Genomic DNA, 26,735 nt, shown 5'->3' with positions numbered 1-26,735 from the left:
GTTGAGGTCTTCTATTTCTCCTAGGGTCAATGTAGGTTTTTCGTGTGTTTCTAAGAATTTGTCCATCTCATCTACATTATCTAGTTTTTTGGCATATAGTGTTCATAGTATCCTTTTATGTTTGCACTGTCGATGGTAATGTCTTCCCTCATTTCTGATTTTATTTATTTGTGTTTTCTCTCATTTTGTTTTGTCAGCCTAGCTAAGAGTATGCTGTTTTGTTGATCTTGAAGGACCAATTTTTGGTTTTGTAGATTCTCTCTATTGTTATTTTGTTCTTGATTTCGTTTATTTCTGCTCTGATCTTTCCTGTTTCTTTTCTTTGGCTTGGTTTGGAATTGATTTGCTGTTCTTTTTCTAGCTTTTCCAGGTGTGCAGTTAGATCTTCAGTTTTAGCTCTTTTTTTAAAATGCATTTTAAAATTAAGAAGGAAAGATACATTGATTACATAAATGTTACGTAAAAAATATAGGGGATCCATATATGCCCTGCTCCCTACCCCTCCCGCATTTTCCCACATTAACAACATCCTTCATTAGTGTGGCACATTTGTTACAGTTGATAAACGCATTTTGGAGCATTGCCACTCAGCATGGATTATAGTTTACATTGTACATTACACTCTTTCCTGTAAATTATGACATGATATATAATGGCCTGTATCTGTCTTTGCAATGTCATTCAGGACAATTTGCAAGTCCCAAAAATGCCCCCATATTACACCTGTTTTTCCCTCGCCCTTCCCTCAGAACCTCCAGTGGCCACTGCCTCCACATCAGTGATAAAAAGGCAAATGAGATTATATGGCTAAGAGACTTCAAAGTGAGCCAGGAGGTCATTCCAGAGGTTATGTTTATGCATGTCTTAGCAGGATCTCATTGCCAAAGTAAGTATTGTTTCTTATTTTTATGTAAGCATTGAGGGCACTGCCTTTGTCATGTTCCATAGGTTTTGATATAGGTTTTGATACGTTGTCTTCTCATTTTCATTCAGCTCAAGATATTTACAAAATTTTCTTACCGTTTCTTCTTTGATACAGTGTTATTTAAGAGTGTGTTGTTTAATCTGCATATGTTTGGGTTTTCTTTTTCCATCTGTTTCTGATTTCCAGCTTCATTCCATTACGATAAGAGTGTTTTGTATAATTTCAATCTTTCTGCATTTACCAAGACCTTTCTTGTGACCCAACATAAGGTCTGTCCTAGAGAAGAATCCAGGAGTACCTGAAAAAGAATGTATTATGTATCCTGCTGTTTTGTGGTGTAATGCTCTATAAATATCTGTTAGGTCTAGTTCATTTATCATACTGTTCATGCTCTTTGTTTCTTTATTTATACTCAGTCCAGATGTTCTATCCAGTAGTGACAGTGGTTTCTTGAAATCTCCAGTCATTATTGTAGAGATACCCATTTCTCTCTTCACTTTTCTTAGGGTGTGCCTCAGGTATCTTGGGGCACCCAGGTTAGGTACAGAAATATTTAGTATAGTTATTTCTTGTTTAATTGTCCCTTTTATTATTATATAATGCTCTTCTTAATCTCTTATAACAGTCTTGCATTTAATATCTATTTTTTTCTGATATTAGTATCCTCCAGATTTTTAAATTTCTTTTTTCATGGAATATCTTTTTTTAACCTTTAACTTTTAACTTGGTTGTGTTCATACATCTGAGGTGAATATTTTGTAGACAGAATAGAGATGGCTCATATTTTTTAATCCATATTATTAGTCTCTGTCTTTTGATTGGGGAGTTTAATCCATTAATGTTCAGTGTTACTACAGTAAAGGCATTACTTACTTTGTCCATTTTTTTTCTTTTGCTTTCTGCTGTCTTATATTACTATTGTCTTTTTACGCTTTAAGTTACTGTTAGTAATAATCTTCATTTCTACAGTCTTTGCCAAGTCTCTTGCCCTTGTTTTTTCCTTTTAGGCTATAGCATTCTCTTTAGTATCTCTTGTAAGCCTGATCTTTTGGTAAATACTCTCAGTTTTTGTTTTTCTATGAAGAATTACAGCTCACTCTCATTTTTGAAGGACAGATTTGCTGGATAAAGTATTTCTGGCTGGCAATTTTTCTCTTTCAGTGTCTTAAGTACATCATACCCCTTTCTTCTTGCCTCCATGGTTTCTGATGAGAGATTGGCACTTAGTCTTATTGTGGTTCCCTTGTATGTGATGCAGTGCTTTTCTCTTGCTACTTTCAGAATCCTCTCTTTTTTTCTGGTATTTGTCATTCTAAATAGTGAGTTTTTCAGAGTGGGTTTTTTCAGATTTATTCTGTTTGGGGTGTGTTTCCTTCTTAGATATTGATATTTATGTCTTTTATAAGGGTTGGGGACTTTTGGTCATTATTTCTTCAAATATTCTTTCTATCCCTTTTCTGTTCTCTTCCTTTTCTTTGACACTGTTAACACCAGTGTTTTCGCATTTACAATTGTTATTCAATTCCCTGAGACCCTCTCCGTTTTTCCATTCTTTTCTCTTTCTTTTCTTCTGTCTTCCAAGTTCAGATGTTTAATCCTCAGTTTCACTAATTCTGCCCTCCATCAATTCAAATCTGCTGTTATGCTTCTGATACGTCACTAATGCCATCTATTGTGCCTTTCATTTGCATAAGCTCTGTTACTTTACTTTGTAGGCTTTCAAATTGTTCTTTACATTCCCATTGTCTTCTTAATATCCTTTATCTCTTCAGTAATATTTTCCTTCAGCTCCTTGGATTGATTTAGGAGATTTGTGTGATTATCATTGATTATTCATCTCAAATCCTGTCTCATCAGGATTTTTGGTTTGTTCCTTTGGCTGGGCCATCTCTTTTTGTTAGTATGGTTTCTAATTTTTTGCTGATGGTTCAGCATCTGAATATTTTGGTGGATTTACTTTGAAGGTCAATTTCTCTCTCTCTAGCGGTTTTGTTTCACAGCTCTTCTTTGATTTTTGGTTCAGTTCATCCTAAGTCTTTAAAATTGCCCAGCTTAAGTTATCAGAATAGAGCCAGGGACTCATTAATGGGGTGCAGATCTGCCCACAGGAGTTTGAGACAAGAGACGCCCAAAAGCAGTTATTTTCTCCTGCAGTTTTCTGGCTGGCCATCAGATGGTGCTTATCAGCAATTTTTCCCCCCACATAGTCAATTGTTTCAGCTTCCGCTTGCCCTTGTTTTTGGTCTGGCGAGAGTTTAGATTCAAAGCAGGCTCTGCTCACCAAATTTACTGCAGTGAAATCACTCTCCACCCTCTGCCACATCCTCCCTCTTCCCAAGAAGGAAGATGTCTGTTCCCCTCTCAGTTGTCTGCAGTGAGCCACGGGTTTTATCCAGGCTTTTCGCCTTGAGAGTGAGGGATGGGTGCTGTTCTCAACCATGTGGTTTAGTTACTTAACGGTTTTAATTTCAGCTCTTCATCTCTCAGTCTATCACCCTCAGACAGCTTTTTGCACTTTCTGTTGTTTTTGTGAGAGTTGATCCCATAAATCTAGACTTATTAATAACCAAAGTGAATAAAAGATAAACTACTTTCATTGAATTGAAGACTCAGTATTGTAAAGAAATCAGTTCTTTCCAAACTGATTCTTAGATTAGTTGCAGTCCTAGACAGAATCCTGTCAGAGTTTTATTGTCTAGTGTGACAAGCTGATTCTGATATATATAAGGAAATACAAAGGAGCAAGTATGGCTCAATCTATTTCAGAATAAGGCTTTTTCTCCAGGATAATAAGACCTTGTTTTAAAACTGCAATAATTAAGATAGTGTGATGGTACAAGGATAAACAAATAAACCAGTGGGAATAGAATAGAGCAACCCTTCTCAACTAGAAAAGCCCTAATTGTGTAAGGCATCCATTACATGTAGTGAAATAACTTATCTTCTAGGCCTCTATCATAATCATAGCTATGTACCATCTTTGAGAGAATTAAAAATATAGTTACTCAGTTTTCTGTGAGACTTAATCATCTTAGGGAACCTCAGTTAGGTAAGGCTGATAGAATATCTAGAAACTTATCCATGCATATACACAGACTTACTTTATAACACAATTGACACTGCTGAACATTCAGAAATAGACTTTAAATAAAAAGATAATGGGTCATTCGGATATACTCAAGGAAGAAAAATTCTCTACTCCACACCACATGCAAAAATCATTTCCAGAAGGATTGATTTCCAAAAGTGAATGGTGAAACAACAAAACTTTCACAGGATGATCTAAGAAAATATCTTCGTGTCTGTGGGATAGGTAAAGTTTATTAAACAGGATCCAATAGTCAGTAACAATGAAGAAAAAGTTTGGTTAATTAGAATACTTCTTTTCATCTAAAGAAACCACTATGAGGGTAACTGCAGACTGGGGGGAGATATTGCAACATGTATAACCAACAAGCGATTTGAATCCAGAATATATAAATAAAGTGTTTCAAAGCAATAATAAAATATAATCCAGTATAAAAATGGGCAAAAAAAAAATTGAACAGGACCTTCACACAAGAAGATATACAAATGACTCTCAAACATATAAAAAAGGTCTCAGGGAAGCAGATGTGGCCCAGGTGATTGAGCTTCCAACTACCACATAGGCAGTCCCAGGTTCAGTTCCCACTCCCTCCTGGAGAAGATGATCAGGACAGCGAGCTGGGGCAATGAGCTGACGTGGCAAGCTGACAACAAGATGATGCAACAAGGAAACACAAAGAGGAAACACAATGATAGAGACAACAAAAGCAGAAAAATACTGAGCACCTCTCTCCCACATGGGAAGTCCCAGGTTCGGTGCCTAGTGTGTCCTAAAGAGAAGACGAGCAGAAACAGCACACAGCGGATGGACACAGGGTTGACAGCGAGCATAAACAATGGGGGAGGGGGAGAATAAATAAATAAAATCATTAAAAAAAAAAAGGTCACAGTCCCATTAATAATAAGGAAATATAATTAAAACCACATTTATATGCTACCACAGCAGAGTGGAGAATCGTAAAACAATATTAGAAAACCGGCATTATAATTTGAATACCATCAACCCTATCATTCAGAAATTTCACTCCTCGGTAAAAATCCAATAAGAATGTATGCTCATGTCCTTGAACTGAAGGTATTTATTTTCAGGTTGGTTGTTAGGAGTTTGATACACACTTTTTCATAGAGGCATGGTTATAAATTGTGGTTAGATTTGCACATTGGTTCATAAGCATTAATACTTTCCCCCAACAAAAACCTTTATAAATATATCTCAGCCTCTTAGTATTGGAAATATGTAGGCTAACTTAGAAACTTAATCATCATTTATATTATTATTTTTTATGAAAGAAGAGAATTTTGCATCATATACATTTGTACCTGTAACACTAAAGGTGGGAAGAAAATATCTTAACACCAGGAATTTATCTCTCTTCTCACCGTGACCCTTAATGACTTTATCTCTTTGTAGGTATGGGGTACTTATAATTTGAGTCTGTAATTAGGTGAGTGCTTCTGTGTTACATAAGAATTAAGATGTTCATCTAAGTGACATAAAGACCTTTTAATTCAGAATTCTGTCATATTCAGAAGATGATTGAGACATTAAAATGACAAATTTTGTATGGTATATTGTTTCTAGTAAGATTAGGGAAGTGATATAGATTCAGAGTAGTTCAGAGATCATCTCAGGCCAGTCTTCTTTTTTTTAAAAGATAAATAAACAAGTTGAGAAGTGAATTAAACTTCCCTATCTTCACTCTCCATCATCCTCATCAAAAAATAGTATTTATAAAGTGTTTACTTTGTAACAGGTACTTTTCTTTTTTTTTTTTTTTTTTAGATTTTTAAAAAATTTGTTTCTCTCCCCTTACCCCCACCCCCACCCCAGTTGTCTGTTCTCTGTGTTTATTTGCTGTGTGTTCTTCTTTGTCTGCTTCTGTTGTTGTCAGCGGCACGGGAATCTGTGTCTCTTTTTGTTGCATCATCTTCCTGCGTCAGCTCTCTATGTGTGCAGTGCCATTCTCGGGTAGGCTGCACTTTCTTTCGCCCTGGGTGCCTCTCCTTATGGGGCACACTCCTTGCGTGTGGGGCTTTCCTACATGGGGGGACACCCTTGCGTGGCACGGCACTCCTTGTGCGCATCAGCACTGTGCATGGGCCAGCTCCACTCGGGTCAAGGAGGCCTGGGGTTTGAACCGCGGACCTCCCATGTGGTAGACGGATGCCCTATTCACTGGGCCAAGTCCGCTTCCCATAACCGGTATTTTTCTAAGCCATTTATACACACTAATTAAATTCTAATAGCTATCTCTTTTACAGGTGATAAAACTGAGGTAAAGAGACGCTAAGTAATTTGCTTAGGTTTTAACCTGTCCACTCTAATTCTTCTTTTAGCCAGCTAGCATAAATAGCTAGACAGAAGTAGAAACCAGTATTTGTTAAGTCCCTTATCTGAGCCTGGCACTGGCAAAATACTTTTAGTAGTGATTATTGAAAATAAAAGGATTGTTTAGTCTACAAAATTAATTATAATGTCTTATTCAGAGTTTTGTTTGAATGAAGGGAGAAAAAAGTGGGTTTCAAAATATTTAAACAATGATGTAAATGTTTTTTGTGTATTTAGAAAAAATGTTCAAAATTTCAGGTATAGATTATTTTTAAAGTAAAGAAATATATGCTCCTCAAATTAAAAAATTTTTTTTAACAGTATTGAACTCAGAGAATTGGAGAAGAAATTAAAAGCAGCATACATGAATAAAGAAAGGGCAGCTCAGATTGCCGAAAAGGATGCCATTAAATATGAACAAATGGTAATCATGTTTCTGGTCATTGTTTTAAAAAATTTCAGCTTTGTTTGGAGAACCAAAAACAGGTCAACTTTTTGGAAATGTTACATACTATAATTTACATTGCTAGATTTCTGAAATACTTTTATATTTTTCAAGTCTTTAAGGTATGGAAAATCATGGGTAATTTCCTCTTATTTAATTATATTTGAACCTTTCAGAGACACCAAGAATTAGATTGTGTGTAACATGATCAGCTGTATTCCAGTAACTTCCAGCATTCTATATGGCCTCTAGCTGATTATTCTTTGACAAACTAATTCAGTACAAGTTGTTAGCATGATCAGTTATTTTAGAATGTTAAGTTTACTTTATTTTTAAAATATTTTAAAAAGTTAACTTTTATAATTTTATGTAGGAAACTTTACTATTTTATAAACATCAATTTCCTTATGTTTCTATTTTTACCCATTACATTTCTAATACCTGCATACTAACCAGTAGTGTTATTCAATATAAATATAAAATAGGGTCTACTGAGGAAACACTAGAAAGCCGAGAAAAGCAGGGTGCACGTGAGCACTTGCGCTCTCATTACCTCACAGGAAGGCCAGGCATGGAGGAGGAGGTCTGAATAAGGGGTTATGCAGTATTTAAGTTCCCTTTCTTCCTTTCCCTATTAGTATGCAGAACATTGTGGTGGAGTTCCTTCTCTGCTGGATTCCTTTCAAAAATATATACAGCTGTTAAAAAGAAAAGTAGAGATAAATGTTTTCTGGTTTGTAAAAGGCCACAATATATTATAAGCTAAAAAAAAAAAACACTCATTGCAGAAAAATTAACTTGAAGCATAATACATATCATAGACCATTTTATTTTTATTTTGCATATTTTTTTTATTAGAGACATTGTGAACTTACAAAACAATCAGGCAAATGTGCAGAATTCCCACGTTTTTATTTTTTAACAGCTGTATGTTATACATTTATGATATATATGTATTGTCTATATTGATACACATATATGTTCACACACATGGTTATAGGGATGATATCAAAATACTTAACCAGTGCAATGTAGTATGAGTATCAAATAAGACTAGATGTTGTCCATAAATGACACATTTGTGTGACGTGTGTGTCTGCATTTGTGTTAGTATAAGAAAAGTCTGAAGGGTTACAAGCATGCTATTTAAAAGAGTTAGTAGCCTTTGATGTGGCAGGTGGTAGGAGACAGTGGGGAGATTTCATTTTATAAGCCATATAGTTTTATCCTTCAAAGATAGATGTACTATTTAACTAGTTGTTTGCAGTTTTGATTATCCTGACCATTGAGATTATTCAAGGAAATTGTAAACATTTCTAACTCCTAAAAGAACTGCTGCTATTTTCTAATTAAAACTTATTCACAAAAATTAAAGTCAAATACTCCTAGGACTTGACCAGCTGTCAGAATACCTGGGTGTTAGTTTGGGCTCTACTTTCCTGAACCTTAATTCCTCATCCATAAAATGAGACCATTATATTTCTGTAAGTATATAGTAATTTGTATGTAAATGTTTTTGTCATTTCATAATTGTATATAGATTTAGTAGAAATATATGCAATAAAGAAAAGCAGATGCAATAAAGAATTACATTAATAGGGTATATGCCGAAGGCATCAATTAGATCAGGAAGGGCATTTAGCATTTGTATTTTAATATTTCTTCCATTGTGTTTGACACTGCCATCCATTCCAGTATTTAAAATGTGATCATAAAGGTAAAGGGTAATTTTTTAAATTGCCCCAATACATTTGTCTGAAAACTTGTTAAATGATTTGAAAATGCTCAAAAGAAATACGGTTTAACCTGTCTACAAAGCACGACTATCTCCAAATCAAAGCGAAATGGTCTTAAGTGAGTAAATTAAAAATTGCAGAAAGCAGATGCAGTGACATATGTGACCCTTTTAAGTTAGAGTGATTACAGAGGGCTTTTAACAGGTAAGAAGAGAAGAGTTCAAGGGCCAGTGACAGGAAAGACGTTTAGGCTGAGAGAAACTTAAGAGTTGGTTGGAGCCATTCAGTAGCATCCCTGTATGTGTGAGGTAGTACCATTATTATGCCAAAAAGCAGCTGACCCAGTGAGCTAAAAACTATGAAAATTGCCTAAAGCAGTTTATAAGTAGAAGAAAAAGATGACTAGTGCTTTTAAAATAGTTAAGTTATTAAGAAAATACTTAAAATTTTTCTTATTGCTTTTCAAATGAATATCCTTATCAGATATTACCGTGAAGGAATAGGAAAATCTCTTTCAGGTTTGACTAGTCATTCAAATCCTTCAAGCGACAGTGATTTATCTGTTTTTTATCTAGATGGTTGAAAATACTTATTTTATGTAACAGGGTTTATGATATTGAATTACATATGTTTAAAATATTCTTTCATACCATACTCACATTTGAAAATGGAAAGATGAATTTTGCTTTAATAACAGAAACGTGATGCTGAAATAGCCAAAACCATGATGGAAGAACATGAGAGAGTAATGAAGGAAGAAAATGCTGCTGAGGACAAACGGAACAAAATGAAAGCAAAATATTATGATGACTTAGAGAAACAACTTGAAGAACAAGAAAAGAGAAAACAGGAAGCTTATGAGCAGTTGCTGAAAGATAAACTCATGATTGATGAAATTGTCAGGAAAATCTATGAAGAAGATCAATTGTAAGTTTATTCCAACTTTCTTACATGTTCTAAACATTTACATTAAACTTATAAGTTTATTATGAAGAAGTAAAACACCTAGACCAGGGCCTAATACATAGTGAGTACACAGTAAATGGTAGCAATTGTGTTAGTCAACCAAAGGGGTGCTGATGCAAAATATCAGAAATCTGTTGGCTTTTTTTTTAGATTTATTTATTTATTTATTTATTTATACCCCACCCCACCTCCCATTGTCTGCTCTCTGTGTCCATTCACTGTGCATTCTTCTGTGTCTACTAGTCTTCTCTTTAGATGGCACCAGGAATTGATCCTGGGACTTTCCAGAGTGGGAGAGAGGTGCTTAATCTCTTGTACCACCTCACCTCCCTGGTCTGCTGTGTCTCTTATTGTCTCTCCTCTGTGTTCTTTTTGTTGTGTCATCTTGTTTTTCCAGCTCTCTACTCAGGCCAGCTTGCCGTGCAGGCCAGCTTGCCTTCACCAGGAGATCCTGGAAATCGAACTCTGGACCTCCCATATGGTAGACAGCCCAATAGCTTAAGCCACATCCACTTTCCTGTTGGCTTTTATAAAAGCTATTTATTTGTGGTAGAAGCCCATGATTACCAGGCTATAAAGCATAAATTACTTCCCTCACCAAAGTCTCTTACCACGTGTTGGCACAAGATAGCTGCTGACATTCAGACTTCATCTTCCTCTTAAGGCTCCGTGGTCCTAGCTTCTTCCAATATCAGCTATAGTCCATCAGGCTCTCTAGGCTTTGTCTCTTTCCCCAGGCCTCAGTTCTCTCTGGGCTGAAACTTGCTTCTCTCCACAAGGACACCTGTAGAGTATCTTTCTTCCTGGGTCCTCTGCCATGTCCGTGGAGTTGTCTCTATTCCTCTGTGTTCTTCTCCTGTATGTTTACTTCCCAGGCTCCAGCTTAAAACTCCTTGAGTCCTCCTTCTCTGTGTCTTTCCTTCCCCAGGCTCCACATCAAAACTCAGCATCAAAACTCCAACTAACTGTTCTGCTCTGCCATGTAGTTTTATCTGTGAGTCCCAAGGGGGTGGGGACTCAATGTCCTGCTGTCAAGGCCCGATCAAAGCCTTAATCATTATTTAATCAAGCAAAAGTGAAACCTCAGACAGACCAGTTTACAAACATAATCCAATATCCATTTTTGGAATTCATAAAGAATATCAAATTGCTACAGCAATTATTACAGAAACAGACTCTCTCTGTTTATCTTTGCTAGCTGGGTATCTGATAATTAATAAATGCTGATTAAATGACTGAATGACTGAAACTTCTATTTTCTTAAATATGCCTGTATCATATGTCAGAGAACTTACTCTCTGATGATTTCCTTGGCAGTCAGCGTAAATATAGTGTCACAAGGCTTATGTAAATAGATTGTGGCCTTTCTGAAATGACATGCATAAAACTTTATTAATAGGTTGGTAGAGAGGCATAGCAGCATTTTACTCAGAAAAAATTGACACATGGCATTATTTTTAGTGGCACATTGTAGGTACTCAGAATATTTATTGAGAGTATGAATGAACAATATGTAAATCTGAAAGCCCTTTTCCCTACGTTATTATTGTTAGAGAGAAATTACTTTTGTATTTTTTTATATTATTTCTGGTTCTGTAAAACTACCTGTTATTGCTTTTTAGGGAAAGACAACAAAAGTTAGAAAAAATGAACGCAACTCGAAGGTATATAGAAGAGTTTCAGAGAGAGCAGGCTCTCTGGAGAAAAAAGAAACGTGAGGAGATGGAAGAAGAAAACAGAAAAATCATAGAGTTTGCCAAAATGCAGCAGCAAAGAGAAGAAGATCGGATGGCAAAAGTTCAAGAGAATGAAGAAAAAAGGCTACAGCTTCAGAATGCGGTATTAAAATAAGCATTTTTTTTTAACATGGGAGGATTTTGAAATATTAGTTATAGAATATGGTTCCTATAAATATTTATGTGTGTGTTCTAATAGCTAACTCAGAAGTTGGAAAAAGTGCTACAGCAACGTGAAGATTTGGAACAAGTGAGACAAGAATTATACCAGGAAGAACAAGATGAAATAAATAAGAGGAAACAAAAAGTAAGTTTTAGAAATTGAAAGAATGATTACATAGAGAAGATTGTCATTTTGAAATGAAACAGTGAAGCTGCATTTTTAATATGTTCTATTACATTACCATTTACAACCAATACTCATATCATGTAAACTGTATGTGACATTTTTTTATTATTCATAGGGGAAGCAATGAAGTGTGCTAGATTGTTAAAATATACATCGCATTAATATATTTGCTGGTATAGTGTTAAAAAGGAGTTTGAAATTATGTGCCAGGATTTTAAGTTTTTCCTAGATATGAGAATTCCTCACACTAAGGCAGCCATCTGAGTCTATGTAAATGGTGTTCCCTTGAATTGGTCAGTGCGGGGATCCTGTCCCAGAACCAAGCAAGCACAGTAGTGTCAGGTGCTGTATCAGAAGCAGCACACTACTTTCTAGAAAGCTACTCTTCTTATGGCTAGAATAACAAATGATAATGAAAACTCAAAGTGAAAATTCCTGCACTGGAGTTTCACTACAGTTTAGGTATCACACTATATATCCTTACGTCATTGCAATAATACTCATCATACTATACTCAGATTTTTTTTTTTTTCTGGTCATAAAAGCTGATTTATTAACAGGTGCTTGGTTCAGACCACCTTATAAAATTGAGATAAACTTATGTGTGAGATTTATTAAAGCCTCGCCGTTTTAATGTCAGGGTTCCTTAAACATTTGCTCACATGTTACATCTTTCAAGGATTGCAGCATCTTTCCCTTAGAGTCAATATGCTCAGTTATTTTGTTCCGTCCACTGATGATGTGTTTATACAGTTTTACTTTATTCTATGGGTAGCAGGCTAACCTAAGCTAGAAGAGAATGGACCTGGAGCCATGGAAATAGCCTGAGGAAGTGCCCATGTTGAGGAAATATATATATGAAAAAGATATTTAAAGAAACAGGAAATTTATCATTCTGAAAGTATAGTTATTTTTTTGTTTAAATATTTGAACAAATTGGGGTTTATAAGTAGAAAGTGAAATGTAGAAATAATTATTTTGCCTGAAACTTAGGACGTAATCACCTTCTTGCTCTTTTACTGTGTTATAACTAGCATAAAGAACCTATTGACTCACAAGTATATTAGAAAATTTCTAATTTAGTCCTTAGATCAACATTAGATATTTTCCTTTGTAGAGTTCAAAACTGTTGCAAAAAAATGCACACAACAGATTTTAGAGTATGTAAGAAAAGTTCTTTCCTTAAAAGACTAACCTTTTGAAATGTGCTAATTAATTTTTAGGTAAGAGTTGAGTGGTCTTCCTGTTTTTTCCTGTCATTCTCCTTTTTTAAAATAAAATTTTATTGAAGTATATCATTTGTACATGAACATACATGAACAATAAGTGTATAGTAAAAGTTGATATGCAAAACAAATGTGCATATTAACATGTGGGCCTCCCATACATCAAACCACCACCAACATTGTTGAATTGTTGTGAAACATTAGTTACAAACTGTGATTGAGATCATCAAAATACTACTACTAACTGTTGTCCATATCTTATATTTGGTGTATTTCCCCCTCAACCTACCCGATTATTAATACCCTATATTAGTATTATGTAATTGTTACAGTTCATAGGAGAACATTCTCATATTTGTCCTGTGTTATATAAGTCCTATGCTCTGTACAGTCCTCTTTGAAGTGAGGTTAGGTAATTAGGAAGAGGAATGATAAGCCACATTCTTTAAATAGCTTAAGGTTGGGACTTGAATAAAAAATATGTAAATTTTAGTGTTCTGCATTTTGAGAGAGAATATTTATAATTAGGGTAGGAGGTAAGGAGAATCAGGTAAGAAAAGTGAAAATAATGGAGACATATTTAGCCATAGAGTTATTCCTGAACAATGAAAAGTTTGTTAGTTTTATATAAGGTCCTTATTGCAAATGCCAAAAATGTTGACTAATGTTTTCTGGATTAATGTGATGGTAGACCAGCCTGTGCCTGATAAGCCTAAGTCTTTTTTCATCATTTCCTGAAAAAATATATAAAGAGCAAAACTGGAAACAGCACTTGAAACTAAAAGAATAAGGAATTTCCCCGGATATTGAGAAGTACATTCTTATACTATATGAACCATTTATTCTACCCCCTGAGCTGGAACAGAACAGGCTCCTCAGAGATTTCTATAAAGACTGACTACATTTAATGCTTAAATAGAGATGCTTTGCTGAACAGGGCGAAAATCCTGTCCTCCTATCATTGAAAGGGGAGCTGTCTTGTGAGCCAGTTAGAGTGCTTAAGATATCCCCTGCCATTCTTTTCCCATCAACCACACTCTTTCTGCACTTTTCTAATTCTCACTCATTTGGGTACTGTAACTGCTGTTACGAAGAATGGTAGGAAGTAAGAGTGGTGAACATAATAAGTGTGTGAAGTTAGGGAAGTCCTGGGGAAAAATATTTACTTTTTTCCTGGGAGAGGATTGGTCTTTCATGTGGTAATGGTTGAAAAAAAAACTGTAAGCTGCTGCTGCTTCTAGCTTAAAGAACAAGTTTAGCCTTCTTCAGCCTACACTAAATGAATGACTACTAAGCATTGCACGTTAAGCTTAGAGGCTTTCACATTTCATCTGACCTTCACATCTAAATCCAATAGGGAAGAGCTGCCATTTACCAAGGTAGTGGCTAAAGGGTGGGGAGGACTTAGGGACATTGTAACAGAAGGAAACCAGTATGGGACTTATGAAAAGATACTGTTTTAGTTTCCTAGCTAGGAAAACAAATATCATGCAATAAGTTGGCTTAAACATGAAAATTTTTTGGTTTTGAGGCCAGAAGTCCAAAATCAGCTGTCAACAGAGTGATACTTTCTTCCAGAGGACTGTGGTGTTGTGAGGATGCTGCTGACAATCCTTGGTCCTTGGCTTTTCTGTCACAACGCACATGGTGGCCTCTCCTGGCTTCTCTTTTCTCTTCTGGGTTCTGCTGACTTCCAGCTTCTGGCTGCTCCCTGTCTCTCTGAACTTCCCTATAAAGTCTTCAGTAATAGATGAAGATACATCTTGATTCAGCTGGGCCATACCTTAACTGAAGTAACCTCATCAAAAGCCCCTATTTATAAGAGATCATACCTCTACAGGAATGAATAAGTTTAAGAACATATTTTACTAGGGTATATAGCTCCAAATCACCAGAGCTACTATAACATTAGGGAAGAGGGTATATTTCCCTACATGCTACAAAGAAGGGCATATGGTACAAGATTATTTTCTGTAAGAATCTGAAGAAAATTTAAGAAGGTATTTGTTCATGTCTTCAAAAGTCTGTATTAAAACATGATTAAGGAATCACAAGACAGAGTTATCAGGATGATGTGTAAGTAGAGGTTGGCTAAAATAAAAATGTAGTAAAGCTGAATTACTGCAGCAGAATTTAATCTTCTTTTTCACAGTAATGAATGAATTGACACTAGAAAGTTATATCAGTGATTGTGAAGTAAACTTGAACATTGAGGAAAGGGCTTAAAACATAATTAATACCTAAAAACTCAATAGAATAAGATTTTTCCTGAGTTAAGAAATAAAAGGCACCCAAATAGAAAAGAAAGAAGTAAAACTTTGACTATTTGCTGATGGCATGATCTTTTATCTAGAAAAACCTGAAAAATCCACAACAAAGCTACTAGAATTAATAGATGAGTTCAGCAAAGTGGTAGGATACAAGGGTAATACGCAAAAATCAATAGTGTTTTTATACACTACTGATGTGCAATCTGAGGAAGAAATCAGAAAAAAATTCCACTTATACTGGCAATTAAAACAATCAAATATTTAGGAATAACCTTAACCCAAGACATAAAGACCTGTATTCAGAAAACTGCAAGACATTGCTAAAAGAAACTGAAGAAGACTTAAATAAATGGAAGGACATTCCATGTTCATGGATTAGAAGGAAAAATTATTTTATATTCAATTACAGACAATATTAATTAAAACATTATTAGACATATCCAATCTGAAATGTTAAAATTCAAGGATAAAGGAAAACAGTTCTGTATTATCCAGGCAGAAAGGAAATGTACTTATACTTTTATTACAAAGTATAAAAATCAGATTGGCCTCATTTATCTTCTTTTAGGGTCATTAAAGACCGTAACATAGCATAGCAGCATTTGATGAATTTTGTGGAAAAATAGTATCCAAAAATTCATTACGTGGCCAACATATTTTCACATGTAAATGTAATATAAAGAAATATATAGAGATATACAGTAACTCAGAAAATATTTTCTTCATGTGACTTTGCTAGGAAAAAGTATTTGACTACATATTTAAGTTGAAAAGCAAATCAAATTCAGTAAGAGGATAATATAACCAACTCTTATATAGTTACAAAACAGAATGTAGAAGCCAAACAAAGCTCTTAAATAATTTTTATATATTTAGAGATTTCAATAAGATGGCTTTATAACCACATATTAAATTATCAAAGAATTGGAGAAAATTTTGTGACAAAGTATAAGGAAAAGAAAGAGAAACTAATTTTCCCATAAAAGGTGAGAATCCTAAATTACCATTTGACTGTGACTTTGAAAATAAGGGAAATATAGGTTAAAGTATGTTTTTATAAATAGGATTTCTATCTGCAAATAAAGCAAAATATGTAACAAAGGACAAGAAAAAATACCAAGGATGCCACCCTCATAAAGCACAACACAAAATAATAAAATAATAACTATCATTTATTGGTTACTCATTATGTACCAAGGACTGTGCTGAATGCATAATCTGGATTATCACATTTAATTTTTTAATAACAGCCCTATGAGGTAATAGATTATTAACCCTCATTTTACAGATATAGGAACAGAGGCTTAAAAGTCTTTAGTTCTTTGCTGATGTTATAAAGTTAGTAGGTGAAAAAGTCAGTACTCAAACACAGTTTTCTCTTTCTGCATTAAGACAATACTAAAAAGAAATTAAAACATAGTTCAGTTGATAAGCCAATAAAGAGGATAATTTTTTATTTAAGGGCAGGGAAAGTGGAAAAGGGAACAAAGAGGAAATGGAGGAAAATTGCAAATAACTGGAAAGGTGGTAAGCTTATACCCACCATGTTGAAAGTTACATTATTGGATACTATGATAAGTTCCGGAGGAATTCAAGGATAAATGAGACAGTATCTCTACCTTAATGAGCCTTTTGATTTCTGTATAATACATGATATGTATTATAAAAACACCATATGCCTAGCATCCCAAAGAAAAATAAGATATACCCTCTAGGAATTTATTTTTCAGTGAGGACTTAAGCCATATATATATGAAATATGTGATGGACAAATGAAGTGCTGTAAGAGGCCAGAGAGATGAGCATTGGTTGGAGTGACTTGAAAAGACTTTATGGAGGAGATAGGATTTGAAAAGGGGATTAGATATTGGTAGATGAAAAAAAAACAAAGTTTGAGGACTCATTATAGAATATAATGAACAAAGATGCTATAGCTGATACTTCAGGTTGGCCCACTTAAAACCCACTCCTACCCTTTTTAAAATTTTGTCTTACTATGTTATAAAGACTAGAAAATTAAAAATACATTTCTCAGACTTCCTATAAAAGAGAGTATTCTTCATATGATTTAGGTTTTTTTTTCTAGCAGTTACCACCCTTTTCCACCTGCCCAACCCCTCTACTCCCCAACTCAAAGGTATGGAAGTAGAAGTGAACAAAATGAGATAACAGCCAGATATAGAAAAAAAGATCAGATCATTTGGGGTAGCTATGGTAGAGTAACCATGAAGGAATTTCAGCAATGGGATGGCAGCTTGGTTCCCCGGCCCTCCTGGAAATTCTGTATGGTACCTAGCAGCCTGTTGTTAATCCATTTTGCTTAAATTAGTTAGAGTAGATTCTTTTATCTGTAAGTAAGAACTCTGGCTAATGCCTGGTGTTAAGGCAATATTTTGAATTCTTGGAGGATATTGACCTGCCTTGAGCTCCCATTAGAATTGGGAAAAGTTGATGATATTAGAGAAGGATTTAAAATCTACATCAATTGATATATATGATAAAGCAGTAATGGTAAAATGTTATTGATAGAGTCTAGGTATTAGATGTATTGGTGATCACTAAAATTCTTTAAAATTTAAAAAAAAATTCATAATAAATGGGGAAATAAAAGCTATAGGAAAAGATTTTAACTGCTGAAAATTTGGATTTCTTTCTAAAACTTGATTGTCATAAGTTGTATTGTTTGTAAATTTTAAAGAATTTTTAAGAATGGAAAAAATTCAAAAAGTAGAGATGGGTAAATTGAAAGGAGAGAAGTTGGAAATTGAAAAATACTTACCAATGGTCTGGACAATAGTTTTAGGCAAGATTCTTAGAATGAGTCATACATGGTACAGCATCACTGATCACAGGTCAGGTGTGCAAAACAAAAAGTTTTATATCCACTCTATTCAGAATACAATTATGTGTTAATTCTTAGTACAGAAATAAAATGGTAAATATTTATAATTTAAAATTTTAAAACAATAGAATGCAATCCAAAGGTATGTCCTTTATCCAGGTAGTTTTAAAAGTGGGACAAAGTTGTCTTGAAAAGCCTTAATTTTTTAGTTTTTATTATTTCATATTGTAACTCTAAGCTTAACCAAACCATAACCTTAGAAATCAGATATAAAGAGAGAGTTACTGAATTAGCTTTTTGCTGCACTGTTGTTATAGGAAGAAGAAGAAAGGAAACTGAGAAAGCAAAAGGAAATGAAGCAAAATTTTGAAGAGCAAATGGCCTTGAAGGAATTAGTACTACAGGCTGCAAAAGAGGAAGAGGAGATCTTTAGAAAAACCATGCTAGCTAAGCTTGCTGAGGATGATCGAATTGAATTTATGAATGCTCAAAAACAAAGAATGAAGCAACTAGAACACAGGAGGGCTGTGGAAAAACTTATTGAAGAACGTCGCAACCAGTTTCTTGCAGACAAAGTAAGAAAAAGCTTTGGGTTTATTTTGGTCATTATCATTGAACAGCATTGAACTCTCTTATTCATCCACTAAACATTTACTGAGAACATTTTATGTGCCAGACAAGGTTATGCATCTGTCTACACTTATATAAACTTTTGATCATTTATTAATGCATTAAAATATATTTATGGATTCATTGTATGTGCCAAACACTGATTGGTATTGAGAATGTAATGATAAATATGACTAATTCTATGTCACCTATGAATTTATAGTCTTGTGTAAGAAAAATATATAAAAACAATAATTATGAAGATATGTCAAGTAAATGTGACAACATCATAAAGATACAGGTATGGGTGTGTTGTCCGGGAGAAAGGAGAGGCAGATTGTGAATGTCCCAGCTGCTATTTTAAAGATGGTGGACTTTATCTTATAGAATTGAAGAGAGGAACCATTGAAGAATTAGGAAAGCTACATGATAAGATCTGCATTTTGAAAGATGACTTGAGTAGCAATATTAAACCTAGACCTTGGGAGAGGGAGGAAGACTGGAGACTTGGTGCTGAAAGCTCAAACAAGTAGAGAAGAGATACATCCGAGAGACATTAAGAAGATAGAATTGGGGAAATGGACTTGGCCCAGTGGTTAGGGCGTCCGTCTACCACATGGGAGGTCCGCGGTTCAAACCCCGGGCCTCCTTGACCTGTGTGGGGCTGGCCCACGCACAGTGCTGATGCACGCAAAGATATGCCGTGCCACGCAGGGGTGTCCCCTGCGTAGGGGAGCCCCACGCGCAAGGAGTGCGCCCCGTAAGGAGAGCCGCCCAGCGCGAGAGAAAGTGCAGCCAGCCCAGGAATGGCACCACCCACACTTCCCATGCCGCTGACAACAACAGAAGCAGACAAAGAAACAAGACACAGCAAATAGACACAGAGAACAGACAACCGGGGGCGGGGGGGGGGGGGAGTAAATAAATAAAAATAAAAATACACTATTAAAAAAAAAAAAAAGAAGATAGAATTGATGGTACTTGGTGACCAGTTAGTTCTGGAGAGGTGACAGAAGAATTAGGTCTACTTCTACTAATATAATAGTATCACTTCCATTTTAATGAGTGAGTGCTGATTTCTTTAAGAAAGAAAATATAGAAAGAAAAGTAGATTTTGAGGAGGTATATAATTCCATCTTCATGATTTTGAGGTTCATGGGAAGATTTCTAGTAGATGGTTGGAAATGTAGATTTAAGAGCTGGAGAGAGAACTAGGCTTGTGACTTTGGACACCATGGTTTATTTATGTTTCATCCATAAAATTGAGATAATACCTGTATTATCTTCCTCACTAGATTGTTGTGCTTTAAGAACAAAATGAGATAATAGATGTATCAGTTCTTTGAAAAGATAAAAGGACCCCTTAAAAATGAAGGCACAGATTAGGCATATGGTAAATATTTCTAGAAAATAAAAAAGGTGATAGTAACCAATTAACATTTATTGAGCATTTATTATATGTCATTCACTATTCTAAGTTCATTACAACTAATAGCAAGATAGTACCTTTTAACTTTCAATCCTTCAAGTTAGGTACAATTACTATCCCCATTTTATAGATGTGGAAACTGGTCATAGATTATACACACTGCCCAATATGTCATAGCAGGTAAGTGACAGAGCTGGTATTAATTAATTAATTAATATACTGATGATCTTTTGCTCCATGGGTGGACAAAAAGAAATCCCAGAATTTTAAGGAATCCTAGGATTCCTTAAAAAATATGCCAATAGCATTCTAAAGTATAAAGGTATAAGAAGCAATCCTGCTGTATTCTGCTGAGTATTAGTGAGGGAAACAAAACAAATAAGTCTCATTTTAGGAGCTTCTAATAATTCAGAAAATAATTCAGAATAATTCAGAAAATAAGGTATAAATACACAAAACTATTAGTGAATAAGACTGAATGATGTACAAAAACTCCATGGTATGCTAAGAGTACATTTTTTAAATGTGCAATGTAAATATTTATAGAACTTGATATTGTGTAACTTGGTAATTATATAATACAGGTATTATGGCAGAACCATGTGAGTTTATCTGGAAATACATGAGATGGAGGTTAGTCTAAATTGGCAGCATATGGGACTGTACCACGTTGAGAAACTTGAATGATAGACATAGAGTAAGTAGTAGTTCAGGTGTGAGTTGATGAGGACCTGGGATAGGTTATTAACAGAAAAATGGGAGGAGAGAGAATTTAAACATTTTAAAAGGAAGAATAGATGAGAACTGAATGATTTTTTTGACTAGATAGAGTAGAATAGATGAAGGAGTCAAAATATCTCCAAAGTTTCAAATACGAGAAACTCAAAGAGTACAGGTGCTATTTTTTGAGTTGGAGCTATAAGACTTAAGTTTTCAGCATGCTGAATTTGAAATAGAAATGCAAGTAGAAAATATCTGTAGGCAGTGAAATAAAAGAGTAAAGATTAGGACAAGTTTGTCTTAAAAATATAGACCTGGAATCAAGTAGCACAGATTGGTTCAAGCCAAGATGATTCTTCCAAAGAGAAACATATTATAATGAGAAACAATCATACTGTAACGAGAGCCAATGACTGAGTCTTAGAAAACATTCTAATAAGGGTAGAAGGAGGATGTGGCAGTTTGAGATTATTTATGAATCTCAAAAAGAGATTATGTTTGTAAACTGATCTGTTCTGGGTGTGATAACCTTTGATTAAATTGGATTCAGTTGAGGGGCCCTTGATTCAATTATCTGTTAATATTAGGGCTTTGATTCAGTGATGTCAGTAAGGCGTGACTCAGGTTGAGTCTCTACATGGGGAGAGATCTGTATAGATGCCAGAGGAGAGAACTTTGTCATGTGACACAAAGGAGATGGCTCAAACAGCTAAAGCCCTGAAGAGAGACCTGGCAGAGCTCAGCAACCATCTTGCTTCAACATATGGTAACTCACTTGGTGAGAAAGCAACCTTGAGTTAGACTCTTTAGAGCCTTGTAACTGTAAGCTCTTTTACCAAATAAATACACTTTATAAAAGCTAATATGTTTCTGGCACTTTGCATCTGCACCCCTTTGACAAACTATACAGACCTTGGTACTGGGAGTGGGGTTGTGCTTTTGCAATTACCAAAAGTGCTGGAACTGTTTTATAAATGGGTAAGGAGTATTTTTTGGAGGAATTGTGAATGCTTGATGGAAAAGGCCTAGATTGCTTTGAGGAGGTTGTTGGTAGGAATATGGAGCCTAAAGTTATTTCTGATAAGGCCTTAGAAGGAAATGATGAAACTATTGGAAACTGGAGGAAAGGCGATCTGTGTTTCAAAGTTGCAGAGAACTTAGCAAGATTGACTCCTGATATTATATGGAAGGCAGAGTTTGAAAGTGATGAGCCTAGACAGTAAACTGAAGAGCTTTCAAAAGTAAACTTGGAGAATGCAGCCTGGTTTCTCCTTGCAGCTTATAGCAAAATACAAGAGGAAAGAGATAAGCTGAGAACTGAATTGTTGAGCAAAAGAAAACCAAACAAAAAACAGACACTGATTCTGGAAATTCCAAGCCTCCGGAAAGCAAGCTCCCAGATAATAGTGCCCCATTTGAGGAATTAACTAAAGTTGGAATGTGTAAGTAAGGATTGAAAATGCAGTTATTCAAAATAGATTTATGGAAATTGTTACTGTCTAATGGCTTGAACTCTGCTTCCTGCATACTAAACCAACAAGTTTTTGTGAGATCTGTATGAACAGCCCACTGTCAGCCTAGACTAAAAGGAACATGGAGGGGAGAGAAGGAAGGGAAACTGCTTTAAGAGGAAAACCATGGAAGCTGAGGTCTGGAATTAAGACATCTCCTTGGGTCAAGAGAGGGACCCCACCCATGTGTTTGGAAGGGTTGAGTTTGCCCTGGTGTTTGAAGAGGGTGAATGTTCCAGCCTGTTGTTCAGGGAGCAACCCCAGGCTACAGAGGATGGAGCGCATTCCCTTGTGATTGGGGAGAGTTAGGTTGCCATCCCATTGCTCTGAGAGGGATGGGCCTGTTCCCCATACATTTGTCACCAAGAAAGGTACTAGGGTTCCTATTTCTGTGTATCCTTGTCAGCACTTTTGTTTTCTGATTTTTCAAAAATAGCCATTCTAATGGGTATGAGGTGGTATCTGATTGTGGTTTTGATTTGCGTTTCCCTATTGCCTGTTGCTGTTGAGCATTTTTCATGAGCTTATTAGTGATATATATATATATCTCCAAAGAAGATTTTTTTTATCAGTGTAGCTAAAGGCTTATCAATTTTATTGATCTTGGCATACAGTTGTTCATGTCATTTTATAATCCTTTTTATATCCTTAAGTCAGTTGACATCCCCCCTTTTGATTTCTCATTTTTATTTGCATCCTTTATATATTTTATCAGTCTAGCTAAAAGCTTGTCAGTTTTATTGATCTTTTCAAAGAACCAACTTTTGACTTTGTATATTCTTGCTATTGTTTTTCTATTGTTTTATCTCCACTCTGATATTTATTATTCATTTTCTCTGCTCACTTCCTGTGCTTTCATTTTTCTAGTTTCTCCAGGTGTGAGGTCAGATTACTGATTTGACCAGAGGGAAGTAGCTAGCTAGAACTGTATACTTCCCTCTGAGCGCTGCCTTTGCTGCATCACATAAGTTTTGGTGTATTGTATTGTTTTTATTCATCTCAAGATATTCCATAATTTCTCTTGTGATTTCTTCTTTGACCCTTAGTTAAGAGTGTATTGTTTAAATTCCATGTATTTGTGAATTTTCCAGTTCCCCTCAGTCAATGATTTCTAGGTTTACTCCATTGTGGTTAGAGAATATACTTAGTAGGATTTCAGTCATTTTCAATTTATTGCAACTTGTTTGTTGAGACCTAACATTTGGTCTATCCTAGAGAGTGATCCTTGTGCATTTGAGAAGAATGTCTTTTCTTTTCTTTTTGGATGAAGTGTTCCATATATGTCTGTTAGGTCTCATCGGTTTATAGTATTGTACAAGTCCTCAGTTTTCTTATTGACCTTCTAATTGTTCTATCCATTATTCAAAATGACTTGCTGAAGTCACCTACAATTCATGTAGAACTCTTTCTCCCTTCAATTATGTCAGTGTTTGCTTCACGCATTTTTGACTCACATGTCTTGATGTCAAAACAAAGCTCAGTAATCAAAACATTATGGTTCAGCTGGCATAAGTATAGACATATAGATCAACAGAATAGAGTTGTATCCAGAAATAAACCCAGTTAATTATGGCCAATTGATTTTAATATTTATTTTTTATTAGAGAAGTTGTGAACTTAAAAAACAATCATGCATAATGTGCAGATTCCCATACACCACCATTCCACCAGTACCTTACATTGTTGTGGAACATTTGTTACAAATTATGAAAGAATATCATCAGACCATTACTGCTAATTATGGTCTAAGGCATACATTTGATGTATTTTTCCATACTGCCCCATTATTAACATCCTGTATTAGTATTGTACATTTCTTATAGTTCCTGAGAGAACATTGTCATATTTGTACTGTTAACCAGAGGCCATATTCCACCACATGGTTCATTGTGTCATACAGTTCTATGTATGGCCAGTTGATATTTTGATAAAGGTGAGAAGTCTGCTCAATGGGAAAAGAATAATGTCTTTAACAAATGGTGCTGGGATACCTGATAAAACACATGCAAAAAATGAAAGTGGACATCTACCTCTCCATATACAAAAAATAGATGAATATGGATCTATGACTTACATATATGAGCTAAAATTATAAAACTTAGAAGAAAACAGATAGGTAAATCTTCATGACTTTGGATTTGGTAATGGTTTCTTAGATTTTTCACCAAAAGCATGGCAACAAAAGAAAAAGTTGACAAATTAGACTGCATTCAAATTTAAAACATTTTTGCATCACAGGACATTATCAAGAAAGTGAAAAGACAACCTAAAGAATGAGATAAAATATATGTGAATCGTTTAGCTGATAAGGAGATAGTATCTAAAACAGGGGTTTCTTAACCTTTTTTGTTCCATGGACCCCTTTGCCACTCAGGTGCAAACCATGCACCCTTTACTGAGTCCACACAATAGTGTGTATTATTTAATAAATATATCACACCCACACCAACATGTCCCCACAAGAATAATGATTTTTAAAAAATTTCAATTCAAGCTCACAGACCCCTTGTTAAGAACCCCTGGTCTAGAATATAAAAAGATTCATATAATCAACAACAAAAGGATGAACAACTCAGTTTAAAAATGGGCAAAGGATTGGGGCATATGTCTTTACACAGAAGATATACAGTGACCAATAAGCACATGAAAAGATTGTTCCTAAAGGAAATGCAAACCAAAACGACAAGATATGATTTCACAGCCACTATGATGGCTATATTTAAAAAGTCACATAATCATAAGTGTTAATGAAGATGTGGAGAAATTGGAACCCTGATAAAGTGCTAATGGGAATGTAAAATTGTACAGCCACTTTGGAAGTTTGGCAGTTCTTCAGTTAAACATAGGGTTATTCCACGTGATTAGCAATTCTTCTTCTTCTAAATGTATCCTAAAGAGAAATGAAACACACAAACTTGTCCATACATGTTCATGGCAATATTATTCAGGATAGCCAAAAGGAGGAAACAACCCAAATGTCCATCAGCAAATTAATGGATAAAATGTAGTATATCCATATAATAGACTATTACTCAGCCATAAAATGGAATGACGTACTGATCCATGCTACAATGTGGATGAACCTTGAAAGAATGCTATTTAAAGAAACCAGTAACAAAAAGGTCACATATCGTATGATTCCATTTATATGAAGTATCCAAAATAGGTAAATTTATAGAGGTGGAAAGCAGATAGGTATTTGCCAATGAATGGGAGCAGGGGAAATAGGGAGAGTGCTTAATGAGTACAGGTTATCCTTTGGGGGTGATGAAACAGTTTTTAGAACCACATATAAGTGGTGGTTATAAACACTGAGAATGTACTGAATGTCACTGAATTGCACCCTTTAAAATGGTTAAATTTATGTTATATGAATTTCATCCCCCCAATATTTTTTAATACAGCAATAATGTAGAGAAAATTTTCCAATTTTAAGTGGCATTGGATATAATTGTGTTGTTCCATCCTTATCTTCATCAGACAACCTTGAATAGTTATTAAGTTATATAGAAACTTGCCTCACTAATGTGGCAAAGCAAACAAATATCCTCCTTTATGCCAAACCATACAAGTCTTTGACAAGAGTGCTTTGAAGAAATAGTGATCTCAGTAAACTTATTTTAAGGAGAAACTCAGCATTAATACTTCTTTAATTCTTGGCAGGAATTCATTACTATTTCAACAGTCTGTCTTTAGTATCCTTCCTTATCCAGTGAATTTATTTGCTTAGCTCTCTGAACAGACTTATTTGGATACAATTCCATAAGAATTACTTTAAGCCCTAAAATTTGTAGAAATAAAGTCATGTCTTCCATATTATATAACACAGAATTTTGGTGTGGTTAGCTGAGAATATTCAGCACTCTTTCCTGAGAAATTCAGGCTGTCTTGCTGTACCTCTTGCTACTATTCTTATGCTATATACACGGTTTTATATACATATATATGGGTGAAAATAATTATCCTTTAGATATCCCTATTCTGTTTATTCCAAAAATGTTTTATCTTACATTTAAGCTGTCTTTAGCACCTGTCATATGGTAAGCAGTCAATAAAAATTTGTTGAATTAATTAGCTTATCATTCCTTTAAACATTTATTCTTTGATAATTAAGACATTGTCCAGAAAATTTGTCTCCCTAAAATGCCAATATTGTTCTTGAAACTTGAAATAGTGAAGATAAAAGTTCATATATGTACATTTATATATGTATACATATATTCATATATACATACATATGTATATATATACATACAGTATTACCTTTGAACTTAGTGTCACAAATATTTCATCAATTTTATAATCTAATTCACTGCAAAAACAGTTTTTTAAAATTTATTATGTGATGAGTACATTTTGTGAAAAGTGTTAAAAGTCTGATTTACATTTTCAGCAACATGAACTGGAAGAATGGCAGTTGCAGCAAAGAAGACAAGGATGTATTAATGCAGTCATTGAAGAAGAAAGACTAAAACTTCTCAAAGAACATGCTACAAAATTACTAGGCTATCTCCCAAAAGTAAGTAGATTTAACTCAAGGTGTAATCTTTCTGAC

At 34.8% G+C, this 26,735-nt stretch overlaps 1 protein-coding gene across 3 annotated transcripts in view; it reads left to right on the top strand.

The window, feature by feature from the left end:
- Positions 1–26,735, top strand: part of MNS1 (meiosis specific nuclear structural 1) — a 64,353-nt gene that overhangs the window by 32,611 nt on the left and 5,007 nt on the right. For 2 of the 3 annotated variants that reach the window (XM_004468327.5, XM_023591686.3), the window contains exons 4-9: positions 6,663–6,765; positions 9,220–9,449; positions 11,111–11,327; positions 11,424–11,531; positions 18,229–18,486; positions 26,574–26,699. In XM_004468327.5, the coding sequence (XP_004468384.2) occupies positions 6,663–6,765; positions 9,220–9,449; positions 11,111–11,327; positions 11,424–11,531; positions 18,229–18,486; positions 26,574–26,699 (1,042 nt within the window). The remainder of the gene's footprint in view (positions 1–6,662; positions 6,766–9,219; positions 9,450–11,110; positions 11,328–11,423; positions 11,532–18,228; positions 18,487–26,573; positions 26,700–26,735) is intronic. The other variant, XM_058294245.2, reaches the window with a different exon arrangement.

The sequence above is a fragment of the Dasypus novemcinctus genome, chromosome 3, assembly GCF_030445035.2.
Source record: "Dasypus novemcinctus isolate mDasNov1 chromosome 3, mDasNov1.1.hap2, whole genome shotgun sequence".
Taxonomy (NCBI): domain Eukaryota; kingdom Metazoa; phylum Chordata; class Mammalia; order Cingulata; family Dasypodidae; genus Dasypus; species Dasypus novemcinctus.
The sequence above is the reverse complement of the archived record's forward strand: the minus strand, read 5'-3'. Positions and strand labels throughout refer to the sequence as shown.